Source organism: Vipera ursinii, assembly GCF_947247035.1.
Source record: "Vipera ursinii genome assembly, chromosome: 4".
In the NCBI taxonomy this organism is placed as follows: domain Eukaryota; kingdom Metazoa; phylum Chordata; class Lepidosauria; order Squamata; family Viperidae; genus Vipera; species Vipera ursinii.
The window spans coordinates 97,171,007-97,190,293 of record NC_139514.1 but is presented as its reverse complement, the minus strand read 5'-3'; the positions used below and the strand labels follow the sequence as shown (position 1 = coordinate 97,190,293).

General features: G+C 38.9%; 1 protein-coding gene across 2 annotated transcripts in view; it reads right to left on the bottom strand.

Annotated features, from left to right (window-relative positions):
• ITGBL1 (integrin subunit beta like 1) overlaps nucleotides 1-19,287 on the bottom strand; it is a 203,388-nt gene that overhangs the window by 8,062 nt on the left and 176,039 nt on the right. For both annotated transcript variants that reach the window (XM_083361703.1, XM_083361704.1), the window contains exon 8: nucleotides 5,270-5,386. In XM_083361703.1, the coding sequence (XP_083217829.1) occupies nucleotides 5,270-5,386 (117 nt within the window). The remainder of the gene's footprint in view (nucleotides 1-5,269; nucleotides 5,387-19,287) is intronic.

Genomic DNA, 19,287 nt, shown 5'->3' with positions numbered 1-19,287 from the left:
ACTGTTTTTCCAGCAGAGAAAGCAATGCGACCAGAGAGGAACAAGCAAAGAGAGCAGAATCTCAGTAGTTGCCATTTTTAGACCACCCCCACCCCCAATTTCTCTCTTGAGGAATTAGTCAGTTCAGAAGCAAGAACAGAAATACACGGAAAGTGATATAGCACTGCAAAGATGCTGTATGAGAGAGAGAAAATATTTGGCTGATCTTCAGTTCTCTTTTTATTTGCATCCATATAAAACTGCAGATATGCAGGACTCATTTCACCTAGCCATTTCAAAAGACTGGATGTAGCGAAGAGCTTAATGTTTATTTTAGATGAAGTGCCAATATAGTTAAGTGGACGTTTTGTCCATCAAGGTGAGTGGTATTTAGCCTCCTCTGAAAGTGCTATATAGACTACTCCCAAAGCAGAGGTAGGCAACCTCTTCCAACTGGAAGTCACAAATTTAATGGATAATTGTAGTCATGACTAACTCTCTTTTGGAGAGGAAGGTTCTGTCACTCATGAAAATGCTTGTTTTATATCAGAAGTCATTGAGAAATCATCTGGCTGTAAAACATCCTTGCCAATGTACTTCCAGCTGTGGAATCCTACTGTAGGTGACTCCAGATTAGAGAAAAACAAGATAAGGAAAGTCTGCAGATCATGATTTCTGAAATTCTTTGCAATCCTTTAATAGCACTTCCACTCTGGGTCATATGATCAGGAAGGAGGAGGTAGAGGGCTTAGGAATGGAGCTGGTAGGAGTCTTCTGAGTTGATACTCAATTGTTTCTCTCTCTCTTGGATGCAAATGCTTGTTGGATTGCTTTTCCTCTAAAACTTCTAGCCAGATACAGACCATTTTTGTTCCCTCCTCCCACTAAACCAAATTTGGTTGCACTCTGTTTTCAGGGAGTTGCCTACTGACAAACAAATAGGCAATCTTAAGCCTTCTGTCTGTCTGTCCATCAACAGGATAATTGTCTGAAGACCAAATAGAATGGGTTTACATTTGGTCCATTGAGACAAATTGGCAAGAGAAAAATCAGGCTCAAAGGTAAGCCAAATCCAGAGAGGGTCTGGAGAGAAAACAGATCCCCAATGTTGCCATATTGGAGAAGCAATTGGGCAAGGTGTCAACTGCTCTATTCTGAGTCCTGCCTCTTCTCCCTCCTGGTTGGGTAAGCTAGGAAGGAGCATGTGCTTCTCAGGGTACACATATCTACAAATGTACCCGGTCACAATACAAGGGAAAACTAGAAAGAAACCCATCCACACATATTTCATCTTACTTCATTATACGGAAGAAAATGCACACACTTCCTATGGTCACTGCTGGTTAAAAAGGCTGGAAAATATCGGGAAGCTATGTTCTGCCTGTTTTCTCTAAGTTGTATTCATCTTAAATGAGTACATCAGCTAAGGTGCTGTTTTGATTAAGATCTTCTGTCTTTGATGATTTCTACCTTGGAAATTCCCTATGAATTATTGTTTATGGGGTTGTCATTGAGAATGTATTTAATACTGTTTTAAAACAATCTAGAACAGGGGCATCAAACTTGATAGTGTCACGTGATGTATTGTGACCCATCGTGATGTTTTTTGCCTTTGCAGAGCTGGGTGGCCATGGCCTGCACGTGACACATCCAGCCCATGGGGCACCGGTTTGACTCCCCTGATCTAGAATGATTTAACAAAGTCACCCAATTTGGGCCTGCCTGAGTCACTCTCAAACATCTGAGCAAAAACATTGAACCTATCAGTTCCTGAGAGCAGAATTTCAACAAATTTCTTCTGGTCTTTTTTTGCTTAAGTAAACGTGACCATGCAAGGTGAAGCTCAGCTCCAATCCCAGATGTGAAATACAGTGTATGCTCTCCAAAAAGTCTACTTTGGTACTGTTTCAGTGCCAGGCAAAGACCTTTTTCTTCTTTCCCATCTTTTATCCTCTTTATATTTCTGTTGTGCTTTCGTTTATTTTTAGATTTCCTTGTGATGCTTCTTTTAGTGTTTCCTTTTAATTGGCTCTTGTTTTAACTGGATCTAGCAGGTTGTTTTCCATTTGAGTTACACAGACTTTATTGATGTTTCATTCTATGTCATCTTAAAAGTGATTAGCTAACAAGGCAATTATTAAATCTCCAAAAGTATCTGGAAAAAATAAACGGCAAGTCAGCTCAGGTAAAATATTCTAAATGCTGAAAAGACAGTTTACATTATCAAGCATATTATTTAACTACCCTACATTATTTCCTATCACGGCAAACTTTCTTTCCCGCTGAGTCTCCTGGGACATTTTATTTCCATGAGAAATTTGAATATCACAGCACTTTTTTTCTGCATTCAGTTCATAAAGGAGAAGGAGAAAGCAACATGAGGAAATAAGTTCCATTCCAATCAAGGGCACCAGTTTAAGTGAATAAAGTTTAGAGTGTGATCAGAACAGAACAAGGTATGTAGGTCTTCAATTGCTTTCCCTTCTTAGAAGGGTGACAGATCTTGCTGAGAATCTTTCTCTTTATCCAATGATGGAAAGCAGCATTTTTAAGCCCTTGCAAGTATGTAAGATCATGGATGCTCTCATCCATCATATTTTCTCTTTATATTTACCTCAGCCTAGAGTTGGTAAATATATGAGCTATAAATCAATCTCTGCTAGTGAGACAAGCAGAAGATAACTATTCAGTTCACTTCCATCTCCATTTACTTTTTCAATAGTCTTCCTACCAGTTCTCCAAGATCACTTCTAACTTTAACTCATTCCCATGAAATCATCAGGAGCTGAACTCCACTACTTGTTAACATTTGCAGAAGAAATTACTGTATGTTGAGGTTAGCATAACTTGATGCTAAATAGCTAGAAGCAGCCTGAAAAAAAAAAGTTTTATGCCAATGCATCTCAATATAATTGGTGGATTTTCCAATATCTTCTATATTGAAAAAGACTTTTTTTTTCTTAATGGGCATTTTTCCCCTGTAAGTTTGTATTTTTGTTGCCCAAATATGAAGCAAAGTATAAATGAGTAGTAGATATTTTAAGAAATCTGATTAATGGTATAATAAATGTGATGGGATTTTTTTTTTGCTGGAATTGTGTAAGTCCAATATACAACAGCAAATAGGTAAAATATTCTAAGTGCTGAAAGGATACATAAAGCTATCCTAAATTTCCCTGAGTATTTTCATGTGCAAAAATTCAGGTGTGGATCTACAATAAAGGTCTGAATTATTAGATATGTAATGCTAAACCACTGTAGGGCTGGTCTCAATCTCATGCAGAATTTGATTTTTGTATTTAAGATTTCTACTCTAGTACACTTTTCCCCCTAAACCGTTACAATTCTGAGATTCTATCTTTCTGGTTAGCATAACTATTTGAAACTGAAGTGGAGGTGCGTGCATCAGGAACTGAGAATCATACAAATTTCTAGTATCTGGCAAACATAGCTCCTTTTTAGGCTATTCTTGACCAATATACATTTGCTTGGCTTTTGGTAGCTTCTGAAGAAATAAATAATTTGTAATAAAAAATCCTACCTTTCTCAAAATTTCTATACATTTATCTCCCCCACCCACCCACCCAAAAAGCAGGGGGAAATTGAATCTATTGTTCATATCAGAATTCAGTATTTTTCTGGACATTTTAAATTACAATTCCCATCAACCACAACCAGCATGACCACTGCCTGCTCATCATTTTAGCTTCTTTATTGATTTCACTGACTTACAATTACAAAAGGATTAATGAACATATGCTTTTCCAAACCTGGTGAATTATCTTCCACCAGTCTCAACGAGATGAACAAGGACGAATGTTTGGAACTGTAGCTCAACAACAATACGCTCACAAATTCCCCATTGATGAACTATAAAAAGGGAACTAGACTTTGTTTTTCCTTGAATATGTGTCAATTCTCATGTAAGAAACTTCAGTTCTAACTGAATGGTGGAGGGTGGAAGGTTTATATTCTTTGTAGTCATCTGTTCATTAGCACGTATGGAACTGCTGAAAGGACTGTGTTGTAAACAGGAGACAGATGGTGTCTTATCTTTCCCTCTTTGTTGAGAGAGGGCTGTTCAGTCACCACTTATCTCCTGATTACAACATTGTCCCTTCAGTAGTTCCAAGACTGCTGAATACCCATTTGCACTATTCTGATGACCCTGAAGGCCCAAATGAAACCTCCAAGTGGCCTCAATGACTCTCAGAAAGAGTGATAAAGACCAGATGACTGCAAGGAATATAAATCCTTCCATCCACCACCATTCAGTCAGGACTGAAGAAGCTTCTTGGATGAGAAGCGAAACATCTTCAAGGAAAAACAAAGTTCAGTTGCCTTTTGAAAAAAACACCTTTGGGACAACCATGATGTGGATGACTGAGAATCTCCATAGACATATAGATGAGCACTTAATTAGAAATCATATCACATTTTGTGTAGCTTTGAGGTTCAACTGCAGGTAATAACTCATGGATATCCAATGTAGAGTCTATTTAAGCTTGATTCAGGAATCACTGGAGCACAGCCTAACACCCTACCTTTTCCACCAATATTTACTCCTGAAAACAAGGTATTCACTACAAACAACGAAGTGCTTCTAAATACATGCAAAGTGTGTTTTATTTAATATACCCCAATGACTCATCTAGGTTTAAGGCAGTAGAGTAAATACCATTTCAAGAAAGGCTCTGGCACTTCCTTCAGAAGAATGGCTCCAGATGTTGAGATGTTGAGAAACATGGAAAGAATATGCATACAAATATTTATGTCTCCCATTGGCACACATGAATATGATATTCAAACTAATATAGAGGAGACTCCAGATACTATTTCTTAGGAATAGGGACATTTTGCTGAATTTCAATTTTAAGTTTATAGCTGGTGAAGTGCACAGCACAGGACCTCATATGCCCTCATCTTTGCTATTCCTTCTGTTTCCCCAAGACGTGAATCACTGAGCATATGGTGGCCCATTAGTTTAATTCAGATGATAGATTCTGAGTCAATTCCTCCTGTTTCTTTCAAATAATTTTACATTTTTAGAAACAAAACCATTTGTTTACATTGTTTATTTTACAGAACATAGATATATATTAGATCAATTATTTATTTCATTTAAGAAAAATGCACATGGTAGATACCTATCTACCTCCATACTGTACATACATTCCTGCCTCTTAAAATGGTTACTTTATATTATCACAATAATTCCAAACCAGGGGAAAAAATTTGCACAGTAACCACAACATTACTTCATCTGAAATCCATATTAAAATTTACCTACCATTGCAGACATTGCCATCATTGTCTTCACACTGTCTATCATCACACTCGCAAAGTTTGCCATATATTTTGGACTCTCCAGGAGGAAAACATGTACACCGGCCACATTCACATTTTCCTGTAGAACAGTCATCTCTCATTAGTCAAATCCAGCAGCCAAGGTCAACTTGTTCTTGTCTATGACTCAACATAGCAAACTATCAAATAAATATAAAGATCAGCCTGAAAGAGGAAAGCAGCATTGCTTGTAAAGAAGACTTTTTAAAAAAAATAGCTATGTAAGGGTTGTTTTGTGTTATAGGAACACAGAATTCTCTTAACCACATCAGGCTATTTATTCCTTGAGTTGTGTATTGCTGGCAATGGCTTGCCCTGTTTAGGACTGAGGTTCATCTCATCATCTCCTCCCTCTTTTTCTTATCTGGAGACTCAGAGGAGTAGATTTGGATCTTCTATTTGGGAAACAGATTACTCCACCAAGTGTAATTACCCTTTGTTCTACCTGAGGCTTGGATAACCATTTCCCAAGGTGTCTTTCCAACCTATTGCTGCAATATTAAGAACTCATCTCCCTACTTAACATTGGTCAAAAGGCAACTTCTACCAGTCCTGCCTTCTCAACTGTCATTGGAACCTCCCAGAAAGCAAGAAGAGTGGGAAAGGAGTGTATTCAGAGTGCTTAAGCCAACCAGATAATACCACACATCACACCTCTGTTCTGTGAGCTGCATTGGCTACTAGTTTGCTTCTGGGTCCAATTCAAAGGGTTGGTGTTAACCTTTAAACTCTTCATGGCATGGGAGCAGGTTATCTGAGGGACTGCCTCTCTCTGATTATGTCAGGCCATCCCATTAAATCTGGCAGAGAAGGCATGCTACAAGTAGCTTATGCTAGGAACCTTAATTTGGTGTGTCTAGGATATCACCCTTCCTTATCATGGCACCTACCTTATGGAATATTCACCTCACCAACCAAGGTTAGGTTAGCTCCATCCCTGTTAATGTTCTGGAAGTTGTTCAAGACCCAGTTATGCCACCCAGCTTCGCACAGAACCAATAACATCTTAAGATAGTTCCACTATTGATAAATTCATTCTCTCTCTGTCTATGGTTTGTACATTTTACATTTTACTATATATAATCTCAATAATTTGTTTTATATTTGATACTGATGGTATTTATATAATTTTTGTCTTTATTTTATAACAATAATAGCTGAAGAAACAGTAGACCACCTGGTTAGCTGCTGCAAGATTATGCAGATTGAGTACAAACAACAACATGACAAGGTAGCAACAATATTGCATTGGAAGGTATTCAAGAAATACCATTTACCTGCAAGCAAGAACTATGACACCATAAAATAGAGAAAGTAATAGAAAATGCAGAGATTAAAGTGCTCTGACATTAGAATTCAAACAGACAGGCACCTTCTGCATAACACACCACACTTAATTGTCAATAAGAAAGAGAAAAAAGCCTAGATAGTGGTTATGCCAGTACTTGGAGACACCAAAATAGAAGAGAAAGAACAGGATAAGATAACAAAATACAAAGACCTGCAAACAGAAATAGAACAGCTGTGATAAAAGAAAGCAAATGTAGTATCAATAGTCATAGGCATTTTGGGTGCAATCCCAAATCAACTACTGGTAGAGCACCACTTGAATACCATTACCATTAATAAATTCACCATCAGTCAATTGTAAAAGGCAGCTTTACTCAGAACAGCTTATATTCTGTGACGATACCTCTAATACCATAAAATATCAATATTTTGTAAGACTAAATGTGATTCCTCCCTTCCTCTTTTTATTTTCTTTCTTGCCCTGGGATCAAGCCTCTTTTATCTGATTGTTGCCTTAGTAACGGATCTTCCCTCTGTCCTTCAAAGCCATCCTCTACACTCTTCACATAAACAAATCAATAAAATTAAAGGCAGTGAAACTAGAAGAAGTCTGTCAGTCAAAGAGGAAAGTTATGTGGACTATATTAGATAGATAGCATAAGATTCCCTATAATTTTTTATAGTTATATAAATATATAATGATACATCTCTCTAGATATGAGTAGAGAGGTATCTACAGGTATAGATCTATGATCACTTCTACTTAAAGCAAAGGGGAAAATATATAATTAAATTTAATTGCTATATGTAAAATGGAGCTGGAGTTAACATCTCATGAATTGAGGGCTCTCCTTGGCTTTTTAGTGGTCATTAGAGCAGTGGTTAAAAAGTGGGCTGAGGAAAGTTTGAAAAATGATGAGGAGAATACATGAGAAGATAACATTTTTGACTTAAAGGTAATAATATTAAATTGTTAATTCAGTTACTTCCCTTGTATACCTTGTTATTATATAAAAGATTACTATTTGGCACCAACACTGGTTCTAGGTCCCCCAACCGCAGGCTTTGGAGAGATGCCCTCATCACTGGGCATCAGTTTACACATTCCTGAATTGCACAGAATTGTAGCTTTAAAAAAAATGCCATAAATGCAACTCAGTCAATTCAGTGAATTTAAAGAGAAACTGAACCCAACCCACTGAATCTTTTTTTTTTCCTGTTGAAAAGAAGAGGAAACCATAGTCTAATACACGCAGTCCACAACTTATAAACCAGTCGTTTAATGGTCAGAGTTATAAATGGCTCGTAAGGGGTACCTCTGGCTATCATAAAATGCCATGCTGATACCCTTGCACCTCCATAGTTTCATGACTACATTTGCCAACTGGCTCACATTTACAACTAGTTGCAGCATCCTGCGGTCAAGTTAGCACAATTTGCAATACTTTTTGCTGATTTCTGGTGATTTTTGCTGGTTTCTGGCAAAAAGCCTCCCACACTTATGACCATGTGATTCATTTAATTGCTGCAAAAACAGTTATATAACTGAGTCCTTTAAAATGAGTGGCTTGAGTTACAAATATTATGACCAAAATTCCTACAAGGCTACCTGTAAGATTTTTTCACCACCTTTTTTCCACATCTGCCCCAAGAAGCCAATCACTGGAAGGCACAAAAGAAGCACAGTCAGACAATGCAAAATTAAATTTCAAATCACTGTATAAAAGACAGTGGCCAATGTAATTGAAGAAAAACAAAACAGGAGGGCAAATTTCCAGGACCCCACAGTAAGGAATTTCAGCAGCTTTACTACTTTATCAAATGTGTTTGGCTAAGCTTCACAATGTTCAAAGCACTCATTCCATGAGGTCATAATCATTAAGATATCAGAGATTCCCATCAAGTTGAAAAGGGATCAGCATTTCACCCTTGCTTGGTTCCTTTTGCTGGAGTAATAGCTTTGCCATAGCAACCTTCTTGCAGAGGGAGAAAGTGAGCAAGGGGAGCTTCCTGAATTGGCTTTGGAATACAAAGCGCAGACAAACAAATGCATGTTTTTATCAGTCCAGTTCATCATTCTCTTGATTTCCAGGAACTAGATTTTTGCCTATTTAATGTTGGCTATCTATACTTGGAAAACTCAACAACAACATCTATGCTTAAAATTTTGCTTTGCATTGAGAGTCAGAGAATTCCTAGGAAACTGGTATTCAGATTCTGAAGTAATTGTTGTTGTTCGTTGCAAAGTCATGTCCGACCCATCGTGACCTCATGGACAACATTCCTCCCGGCCTTCCTGTCCTCTACCATCTTCTGGCGTCCATTTAGGCTCACGCCTACTGCTTCAGTGACTCCATCCATCCACCTCATTCTCTGTCGTCCCCTTCTTCTATTGCCCTGAATCTTTCCCAGCATTAGGCTCTTCTCCAGTGAGTCCTTCCTTCTCATTAGGTGGCCAAAGTATTTGAGTTTTAGCTTCAGGATCTGGCCTTCTAAAGAGCAGTCAGGGTTGATCTCCTTTAGGACTGACCAGTTTGATCACCTTGCAGTCCAAGGGACTCGCAGGAGTCTTCTCCAGCACCATAGTTCAAAGGCCTCAATTATCTGGCGCTCAGCCTTTCTTATGGTCCAACTTTCACAGCCATACATTACAAATGGGAAGACCATAGCCTTGACTAAACGCACTTTTGTTGGCAGGGTGATGTCTCTGCTTTTTAGTGTGCTGTCTAGATTTGCCATAGCTTTCCTCCCCAGGAGCAAGTGTCTTTTAATTTCTTGGCTGCAGTCCCCATTTGCGGTGATCTTGGAGCCCAGGAAAATAAAATCTGTCACTACCTCCATTTCTTCCCCATCTATTTGCCAGGAATAGAGAGGGCTGGATGCCATGATCTTGGTTTTCTTAATGTTAAGTTTCAAGCCAACTTTTGCACTCTCCTTCACCCGTAAAAAGACGCTCTTTAGTTCCTCTTCACTTTCTGCCAATAGAGTGGTATCATCTGCATATCTTAGGTTGTTGATATTTCTCCCGGCAATCTTAATTCCAACTTTTGATTCATCTAGCCCTGCCTTTCCCATGATGTGTTCGGCATATAAGTTAAACAGGCAGGGCAACAGTATACAGCCTTGCCAGACTCCTTTCCCAATTTTGAACCAATCAGTGGTTCCGTGTCCAGTTCTCACTGTTGCTTCTTGACCCGCATATAGGTTTCTCAAGACACAAATAAGATGGTCTGGTACTCCCACCTCTTTAAGAACTTGCCACAGTTTGTTGTGATCCACACAATCAAAGGCTTTAGCATAGTCAATGAAGTAGAAGTAGATGTTTTTCTGGAACTCCCTAGCTTTCTCCATGATCCAACGTATGTTGGCAATTTGATCTCTAGTTCCTCTGCCTCTTCGAAATCCTGCCTGTACTTCTGGTAGTTCTCGGTCCACATACTGCTGGAGTGTAGCTTGTAGGATTTTAAGCATAATTTTACTAGAATGAGAAATGAGTGCAATGGTGCGGTAGTTTGAACATTCTTTGGCACTGCCTTTCTTTGGAATTGGAATGTAAACTGATTTTTGCCAATCCTGTGGCCACTGTTGAGTTTTCCAAATTTGCTGGCAAATTGAGTGTAGCACTTTTACTGCATCGTCTTTTAAGATTTTGAATAGCTCAGCTGGAATACTGTCACCTCCACTAGCTTTGTTGTTGCTCAGCTTTTCTAAGGCCCACTTCACTTCACATTCTAGGATGTCTGGCTCGAGGTCAGTGACCACCTCATTGTGATTATCAGGGACATTAAGCTCATTCTTGTATAGTTCTTCTGTGTAATTTTGCCACCTCTTCTTAATCTCTTCTGCCTCCGTTATGTCCCTGCCATTTTGGTCCTTTATCATGCCCATTTTTGCATGAAACGTTCCCTTGATCTCTCCAATTTTCTTGAAGAGATCTCTGTTCCTCCCTATTCTATTGTTTTCTTCTATTTCTTTGCACTGTTCATTTAAGAAGGCATTCTTATCTCTTCTAGCTATTCTCTGGAATTCTGTATTCAATTGGGTATCTTTCTCTTTCTCCCTTGCCTTTCGCTTCTCTCCTTTCATCAGCTATTTGCAAAGCTTCCTCAGACAGCCATTTTGCTTTCTTGCATTTCTTTTTCTTTGGGATGGTTGTAGTTGCTACCTCTTGTACAATGTTGCAAACCTCCGTCCATAGTTCTTCAGGCACTCTGTCTATCAGATCTAATTCCTTAAATCTATTTGTCACCTCTACTGTATATTTATCAGGGATATGATTTAATTCATACCTGAGTGGCCTAGTGCTTTTCCCTACTTTCCTGTGTTTAAGCCTAAATTTTGCAACGAGAAGCTCATGGTCTGAGCCACAGTCAGCTCCTGGTCTTGTTTTTACTGACTGTATAGAGCTTCTCCATCTTTGAGCACATAGTCAATCTGATTCCTGTGTTGACCATCGGGTGATGTCCATGTGTAGAGCCATCTCTTGGATTGTTGGAAAAGAGTGTTTGCTATGACCATCGTATTCTCTTGACAAAATTCTGTCAGCCTGTGCCCTGCTTCATTTTGTACTCCAAGGCCAAACTTGCCTGTTATTCCAGTTATCTTTTGGCTTCCTACTTTAGCATTCCAATCCCCCATGATGATAAGGACATCATTTTTGGGTGTTAGTTCTATAAGGTGCTGTAGGACTTCATAGAACCAGTCAATTTCATCCTCTTCAGCACTGGTAGTTGGGGCATAGACTTGGACTATTGTGATATTGAATGGTTTGTCTTGGATTCGAATTAACATTATTCTGTCATTTTGGGGATTGTAGCCCAGTATTGCTTTTCCTACTCTTTTATTGACTATGAAGGCTACTCCATTTCTTCTGAGGCATTCTTGTCCGCAGTAGTATACCTGATGGTCATCTGAATTAAATTCACCCATTCCTGTCCATTTTAGTTCGCTGATTCCTAAGATGTTGAAGTTCAGTCTTGTCATCTCTTGTTTGACCACGTCCAGCTTTCTTTGATTCATGGATCTTACATTCCAGGTTCCTATGGAGAAAGGAATCTTTACAACATCGGACTTTCCTTTCATCATCAGATACATCCACAGCTGAGCGTCTTTTCGGCTTTGGCCCAGTCGCTTCATTCTTTCTGGCACTACTAGTACTAGCCCTCTGCTCTTCCCCAGTAGCATATTGGACACCTTCCAACCTGAGGGGCTCATCTTCCAGCATCATATCGTTTTGCCTTTTGGTACTGTCCATGGGGTTTTCATGGCGAAGATACTGGAGTGGGTTGCCATTTCCTTCTCCAGTGGATCATGTTTTGTCAGAACTCTCTGCTGTGACCTGTCCATCTTGGGTGGCCCTGCATGGCATAGCTCATAGCTTCACTGAATTATGCAAGCCTCTTCACCATGACAAGGCAGTAATCAATGAAGGGGTCTGAAGTAATAGAAGCTGTAAAATGTCTTCTTCCTCACTTTTCGTGCTTACACCTTCTTCATAACCACACATGTCACTCTGTTTTAATTTTGGAATCCTATGCTCCTTAGGATTTTTTTTCTTCAAGTTTTGTTGTAATTTTTTTGTTGTTGTTGTTTTGTTTGGGGTTTGGGGTGGGTTTTTCTTTTCGTTTTCTTTTTGGTAATTCTGTAATTCTTGCTGTTTAATGCCAATAACAACCACTGAATCCTGAACATATTGTAGGTTTTTTTGAACTCAATGAAATCTACTACTTCATAAATACACCTGCTGTTTGGATGTATCCTATGGCCAGATGAGGGCATTCTGAGAGCTGTGGGATTATATGGATTTCCACCTCTACAAGCAGATTGCAATCAGAAGATGAGGTTCAATGTTCAAAATTCTCATTGCTATACTAGAAACCAGCTCTGTCAATGTCTAACAACAGGCATCTGAAAGAGGTGCTTAGGAGGGCAGTTGCCCCTCGTTCTGAAAACTCCCATGATTCCATCACAATGGGGACTAAGAAAAAAGGACCTCTGAGATATTCCAGTTGTGTACACATGGATCTGAAAGAGCCAGAGACTCATTTCTCTTGCATGCTTCCAAACAGAAACAAAACTTTTTCTACTCAAGAATTGAGATATGAATTTTGATAAAAAACAAACAAACACATAACTCCTTGCCTTCCATCATGGCCAATGCTAACCAGAGACTCTATGGCAGAGGTCTTCAAACTCGGCCCTTTTATGACTCATGGACTTCAACTCCCAGAATTTCTCAGCCAGGCATGCTGGCTGAGGAATTCTGGGAGTTGAAGTCCATGAGTCATAAAAGGGCCGAGTTTGAAGACCCCTGCTCTAGGGCTTGGAGGTCTCATTCCTTTCTTCACCCAACTTCAAGCTGCTGGTCTTGTTGTCTAATAACAATTGTGTGCCAAAGACCAGCATGATGACCACAGTGGTTGATATAGATGGCGTTATAGACTCTAGAAAGCGTGCAGAGAAGAGCAACAAGGATGATTGGGGGACTGGAGGCTAAAACATATAAAGACTGGTTGCTGGTATGTCTACTTTAATGAAAAGAAGGATTAGGGGTGACCTGACAGCAGTGTTTCTATATCTAAGAGTTTGCCACAAAGAAGAAGGGAGTCAAGCTAGTCTCCAAAGCACCTGAAGGCAGAACAAGAATGAATGGATGGAAATTAAACAAGGAGAGAAGCAATCTAGAACTAAGGAGAAATTTCCTGACAGTTAGAACAACTAATCGGTGGAACTCCTTTAATCTAGAAGCTGTGAATGCTCCAACACTGGAAGTTTTTAAGAAGAGACTGGACAGCCATTTGTCTGAAATGGTATAGGGTTTCCTGCCTGAGCAGGGGGTTGGACTAGATGACCTCCGAGGTCCCTTCCAACATTTATTATTATTATTATTATTATTATTATTATTATTATTATTATTATTATTATTATTATTATTATTGTTGTTGTTGTTGTTGTTGTTGTTGTGGTGGTGGTGGTGGTGGTAGTGGTGGTGGTGGTGGTGGTTGTTTGTTGTTGTTTTGTATTTATGGCACTTCAGGAGAACAATATTAAATTATAACAGACATTTATGAAGTTTCAGGATATTAACGTTTGGGGGGGGAATGTATCTCCCACTTATCCCCACCTGCAAAGACAAAGTTTTCATTATTTCTATGTGCAAATGTTCACTTGATATTTAAGGACAAAGTAACATCTAGCAATGGCTGTGGCATTTTAGGTCCCTTATTGTATGTACTACACTATACTATTATGCTGCCATACTCCATTGTTGAGCTTTTAAAAATGCACAAATTGCTGAAAATGCCTAGTGATAAGAGCAACTTTAAATATAATGCTTACGCAGAATCATTAATTATATGTATTTTGAACCAATTGCTAGATGGAGTATATAGAAGATAATAGAACCCCATTTGTAAACTCTTAATTTTGATTTAAATACAGCATGCTCAAAATCTTCCTGTATAATTTACAAGAATTTCTACACCCTTACATTGTCTGTGCATTGCCACAGTTAAATGACAGTAGGATGGGCCCTCTAAATAAACCATTATTTTTTTTACATTTCTAAAACGTGCATGCTTTCACAACTCTTCTCATGCAACCTTCACCTGCACCCAGCTGTAATAACAAAAGGGAAATTTGGTTTTACATAAAGTATTGGAGGTCAAGTTATAGCACCTGCTATACAAATCTAACCCAGTTTTCACATTAACAGAATGCTTTGCATGTCCTCATGTCAGCACAATTGTGCAGATTGCATAGGAATTAAGAGAAAGGGTATAATCATTGCACTAGAGAATAACAATTGTGATCTGAATGCTCGGTGCTCTTTAAAATGCCCCCCATCTCATTCCCATTAGTAGGATTGATGACAATATTAAAACAATTTTGGTTGGAAATAATCATCTGCCTTTTAAAGAAACACTGAGCTAATTTATTAACCAATTTAAATCTACTGAAATATTAAATAATGAAGAAAGTAAAAAATAGCTCAAATACATATAAAATTTATTGACTTCTTTATTTGCTTGTTTGCTTAGTAAATTGCTACCTAGAGCCACTGAATTGTTTTGGGCAGCTTACCAAAATAAGCAAACAAACAATGGGTCTAACCATGTAAACTACAAATTGTAAAAGGCCTGGATGCAAATAAATGTTTGGAAGTTGTTCTTATACCTAATAGTTATGTGATCCTTCCTCAAAAAGCAGAATTAAGTGGCAGAGTCTCCAGCGTGATCTGTGAAAATGCCTCTGTGATGAAATGTGGTCTTAACTCTGCAAGTAATCGCAGCTGGGCAAAGTTTTGTACATTTAGAGCAGGCATCCTCAAATCTCCAGGCTGCAGCCCACTATTGTGCAAGTGGAGCTTCACATGTGAGCACAAACACCCTCTGCTCAACCACTTTCTGCTCGCGGAGTGGAGCTTCGCACTTGAGCGCAAGCACCCTCCACCACTCACATGCCCCCACCACCGCCGGGCCAGGCTTCCAAGCTAGAAAGGTTGGGGACCACTGACTTAGAGTAAAAACTGGAAGTAAATAACAATGAGTTGCCATTATCAGAAAAAAGACCAACAAAAGGAAGCTGTATTGTCCAAAAAAGAGAACAAAAATGAAAATATCTAAAAAAAATTACAAAATAATGGATACAGTTTTACAAAATTCTAGATTATGGCTTTTTCACCCAGATGTTACAAAAGCCAAAACTGGATTATGATGGGAAGAAAGGCTGAGCTGTATACTTGGCATCTCAAGGTGAAATGGGAAAGAGCTACATTCAAAAAAGGACCTCTCTTAAGTTTATATCAGTTTCTGGTTGTACCCAGAAACCAAACAGCTTTTTAAAAACATGAATTCTTCACTTCCTAATTAAACCTGCAATTACTTATTCTATGTATGTGTTAAGTAGTGGGCTCTTTGGTGCAGGAAGGAAGACACGAGGCTGAGTACAGGATAACACATACTTTATTCTTGCTAGAACTGTACTGAAATTTGGCTGCAACCACCCACAATATATAGTCTAGCCCCTAGGTGGCAGCCAATAGGTTTGAACCCACTCTTGCCGCCTGGGGCTAGCCAATTGCAGGACAGGAGACAGCTTGTCTGGGTTACTGGAGAGCCATTGGCTGCTCCAGCAACGCACGTGGTGTATTACCACAAGCCCAGTACATAACGGTATATATAAATTAAGACAACCTGTGGTATCAGAGCTACATGCAGTCCTCTGAAAAATTTGAGTACAGCCCTCTGAGTCCACTGAATACTTGCTACTGAATAGAAATTGTCTATCTAATAGAAGTGGGAAATATACAGTACAGGAGAATAATCGTATTAAATGCTGTTAATTGATACAATTTAGCTTTGTCCTGATTCTGCGTGAATTTCAGAATTATAGAGTTGGGTCACTGAATGCAGTTCTCTATAAAAGTCAAGAATGCAAGTTAAAGCATTTCTGGCAGATGGCTATTTAGCCTCTTCTTAATGAAAGGAAGCTTTTCCCCAGCATTCATTTGGAATCTGCCCCCCTATAACTTAAATTTATTATTCCAAATCATGCCGAGAAGGAGCCACCCTAGTACCCACTGGCTGGACACCGGGATGACTGTAGCAGATCTAAAGGACACAATGCGAGACAGAAGGGTATGGAGTGTGCTGATCCATTGAGTGGCCAAGGGTCAGGCATGACCGAATAGCTGGCAATAACCACAACCATGCATTTTGGAACAACAGAGAAAAGGTCTTTCATTTTTTTCTAGCTTCCTAATTTTTTCTAGCTTCTTTTCAGATATTTGAAGACTGCTATCCTATCTCCCCTTAATACTTAGTTTATATTTATACTTAGTTCAACATAATAAATACACTAAGCTACTTTACTTGATTATGGCAAGGATTAGGATTGGCAGTGTTGGCAGACTACCAATATGCTCAAAAGTCTCTTTTGGCACACTTTATTTTCCCTCAGATTGTAAAATTACATTAAAGTAAATCATTGGTGGGAAAGCAGCACAATGAAGAGCAAATTTAGCATTGCCTTTATTTACCAGCAGGTCTCTAGACTATACTGTATATAAAAACTGCTATATAGACTACAAACATTGTGGATGAGATTAGTTTTTCTGCATTGTTTGGAAGTGGGCCTAGCAGAATCGCACCACTTGTGTCTGTGCCATTCTTTTCTCCTTAAAAAAGGACATTTCCCTCTATTTTTTTTCTCAGAAGGGAAAAACCTGTCTCTGGTCTTTTTTTTCTCAAACAAAACCCATCAAGGGTAAGGGTGGGAGGAGAGATGGGGAAGATATATCACCAAACTTTTTTGAGTTAAGAGTATCGTTCTTTTTTCTTGCAAATCAGGGGTCATCTGAGGAGAAGTATGAGGTCACCTGAGTGTTATATCACTAGATGATCATTCTTTTGCTCATTCTGCCCACAACCTGGAGTTTGATCCTGACCAGCTCAAGGTTGACTCAGCCTTCCATTCTTCCGAAGTCTGTAAAATGAGGACCTAGATTGTTGTGGGGTCAATATGCTGACACTATCCATCACCCAGAGAATGCTGTAAAGCACTATGGAGCAGTATATAAATCTAAGTACTATTGCTATTCTTTGAAAGAAAGAAAAAAACAGTAGATAAATGTGTGCTCATGTTGACTATCAGTTTGTGATGAAGTAATATTTTCCCACATTTTGTGACAGGTCTTTATCTCGCCTTTATTATCTTTATCAATAACTTAAGGCAGCAAACATACAGTAACTAATATGCCTTCCTCCTCCTATTTCCCCCCACAACAACCTCCCTGTGAGGAGTGTTAGGCTGAGAGGGAGTGACTGGCCGAAAGTCACCCAGCTGTCTTTCATGCTTAAAGCAGAACTGAAGCTCACAGTCTCCTGGTTTGTAGCCTGATGCCTTAATGACTGGATCAAACTGGCCCTCACTCTCTCTCTTTTGGAATTGAAACATTGACATCCACGCATCCCGTATCCTCTGTGATCTAGAGAGAGAAGAACCTCTCAAGGAAGCCTCCTAGGTCCTGCAAAGAACCTGGCCTGATTCACACCATCTTCTCAGGGAGCCTCTTGTTCCTTGGTGCTTTTCTGAATTCTCAACAAGAAGACAAGCAGTCAGGAGCAGAACATTAAGATACTAATGGGAGCCATTTTTATGGTTCTGCATCAGACCAGCTACCGGCCTTCTTCCTTGTCCCCTTCAACTGAGCGTTGAGGGCTGTGGGGTTGAGGGAATAAAATGTTTCTCATGGGCAACATTTAGAAAAACAAAGAATGCAACAAAGCATTTTTTTTTTAATCTAAGCAGGAAGGCGCTCAGCTACACAGATGCTTGCCTCAAGAAAGGTATATGTAGTGAGGATATGCCTGATTTTCCAGATCATAATAAGCCAGTCAAGCAGCGTTCCCCCAGTCTGATCAATGGATTACAAAAAAAGCAATTTTAGTTGTGTTTTATCTCCTAAAATGGCATGGGTCCCTTAAAAATAAATAAATAAATTACTGTATATAAAGATGACAGTGAGAGAAGGGATTGGGGGGGGGCTTTATTTGCTTGTTACTAGATAGGAAACAGAAACAAGTTAATTTTGTCTTAAAGTTCCTTTTACCAATGAACCTAGATCAAAGCCTCACGCTTTGCTGACGAATGTTTTTCTCATTCTTATCTTGTTATTTCTTAGCAATTAATTCTTAAAGAATAGACCCAATTTCCTGTCTCACTGAATAATAACTTAACAAGCTAGAGAGATAGGAAACCAACTAGTTCATATTAGCAACAAGCAATGCCCATCTTATGGGCATTAGTGCCAACCTTTTGGGGGGGGGTTCCTTATCCAAGGATGTGAATAAATTACTATCTACCAATGATTATACACTGGTTTATGTCAAAGATGTATAAAAGCTCTGTTAAGATTTGAATTATTAGGACTGATTAGTGACTTTGGTCACAAAGGCAAATGTTTATGTTTGTACAGAAATAAAGTTGAATTGTTTGTCTCCACCAATTATGTGTGACTTCTTTTTGGCTATTCACACCAGGTGAAATAAATCACCCAGCTTTCAGCTAGGCCAACAGTGGAAACTAAACAAGGTATGGTGGCTTAAAAAAAAAGAAAATAAAAATCCTACTTACTATACTATCCAAAGGAATAACAAACTCTTGTTATTGAGGTTGGACTATGGGGTTGGACTAGAAGAGCTCTGAGGTCCCTCCTAACTCTATTATGTTCATATGAACATATTCTATATTCTATGTTCTAGGAAGAGGAACACATGATCATATTGCCAATCTACACTGGATGGTGGAAAAACCAAAGGAATATCAAAAAGACATTTACGTGTGCTTCATTTACTACACAAAAGCCTTTGATTGCGTTGATCGTGGCTAGCTCTGGAACTGCCTCAAAGGGAATATCACCATACCACATCTACTTCATTTAGTCATTCTACTCTGATCAGGCAGCCACTGTAAGAACAGACTATGGAAAATGGTTCAGAATTGGAAAAGGCACTCAGCAAGGTTGCGTCTTGCCACCTATATTATTCAACATGTACATAGAAATAAATAATTATGAGAAATGCACATTTGGAAGAATCTACCTTTGGGGTTAAAATTGCTGGTAGGAATATCAATAACCTCAGATTATTGCTTGTGGAAAGCAAGGAGGAT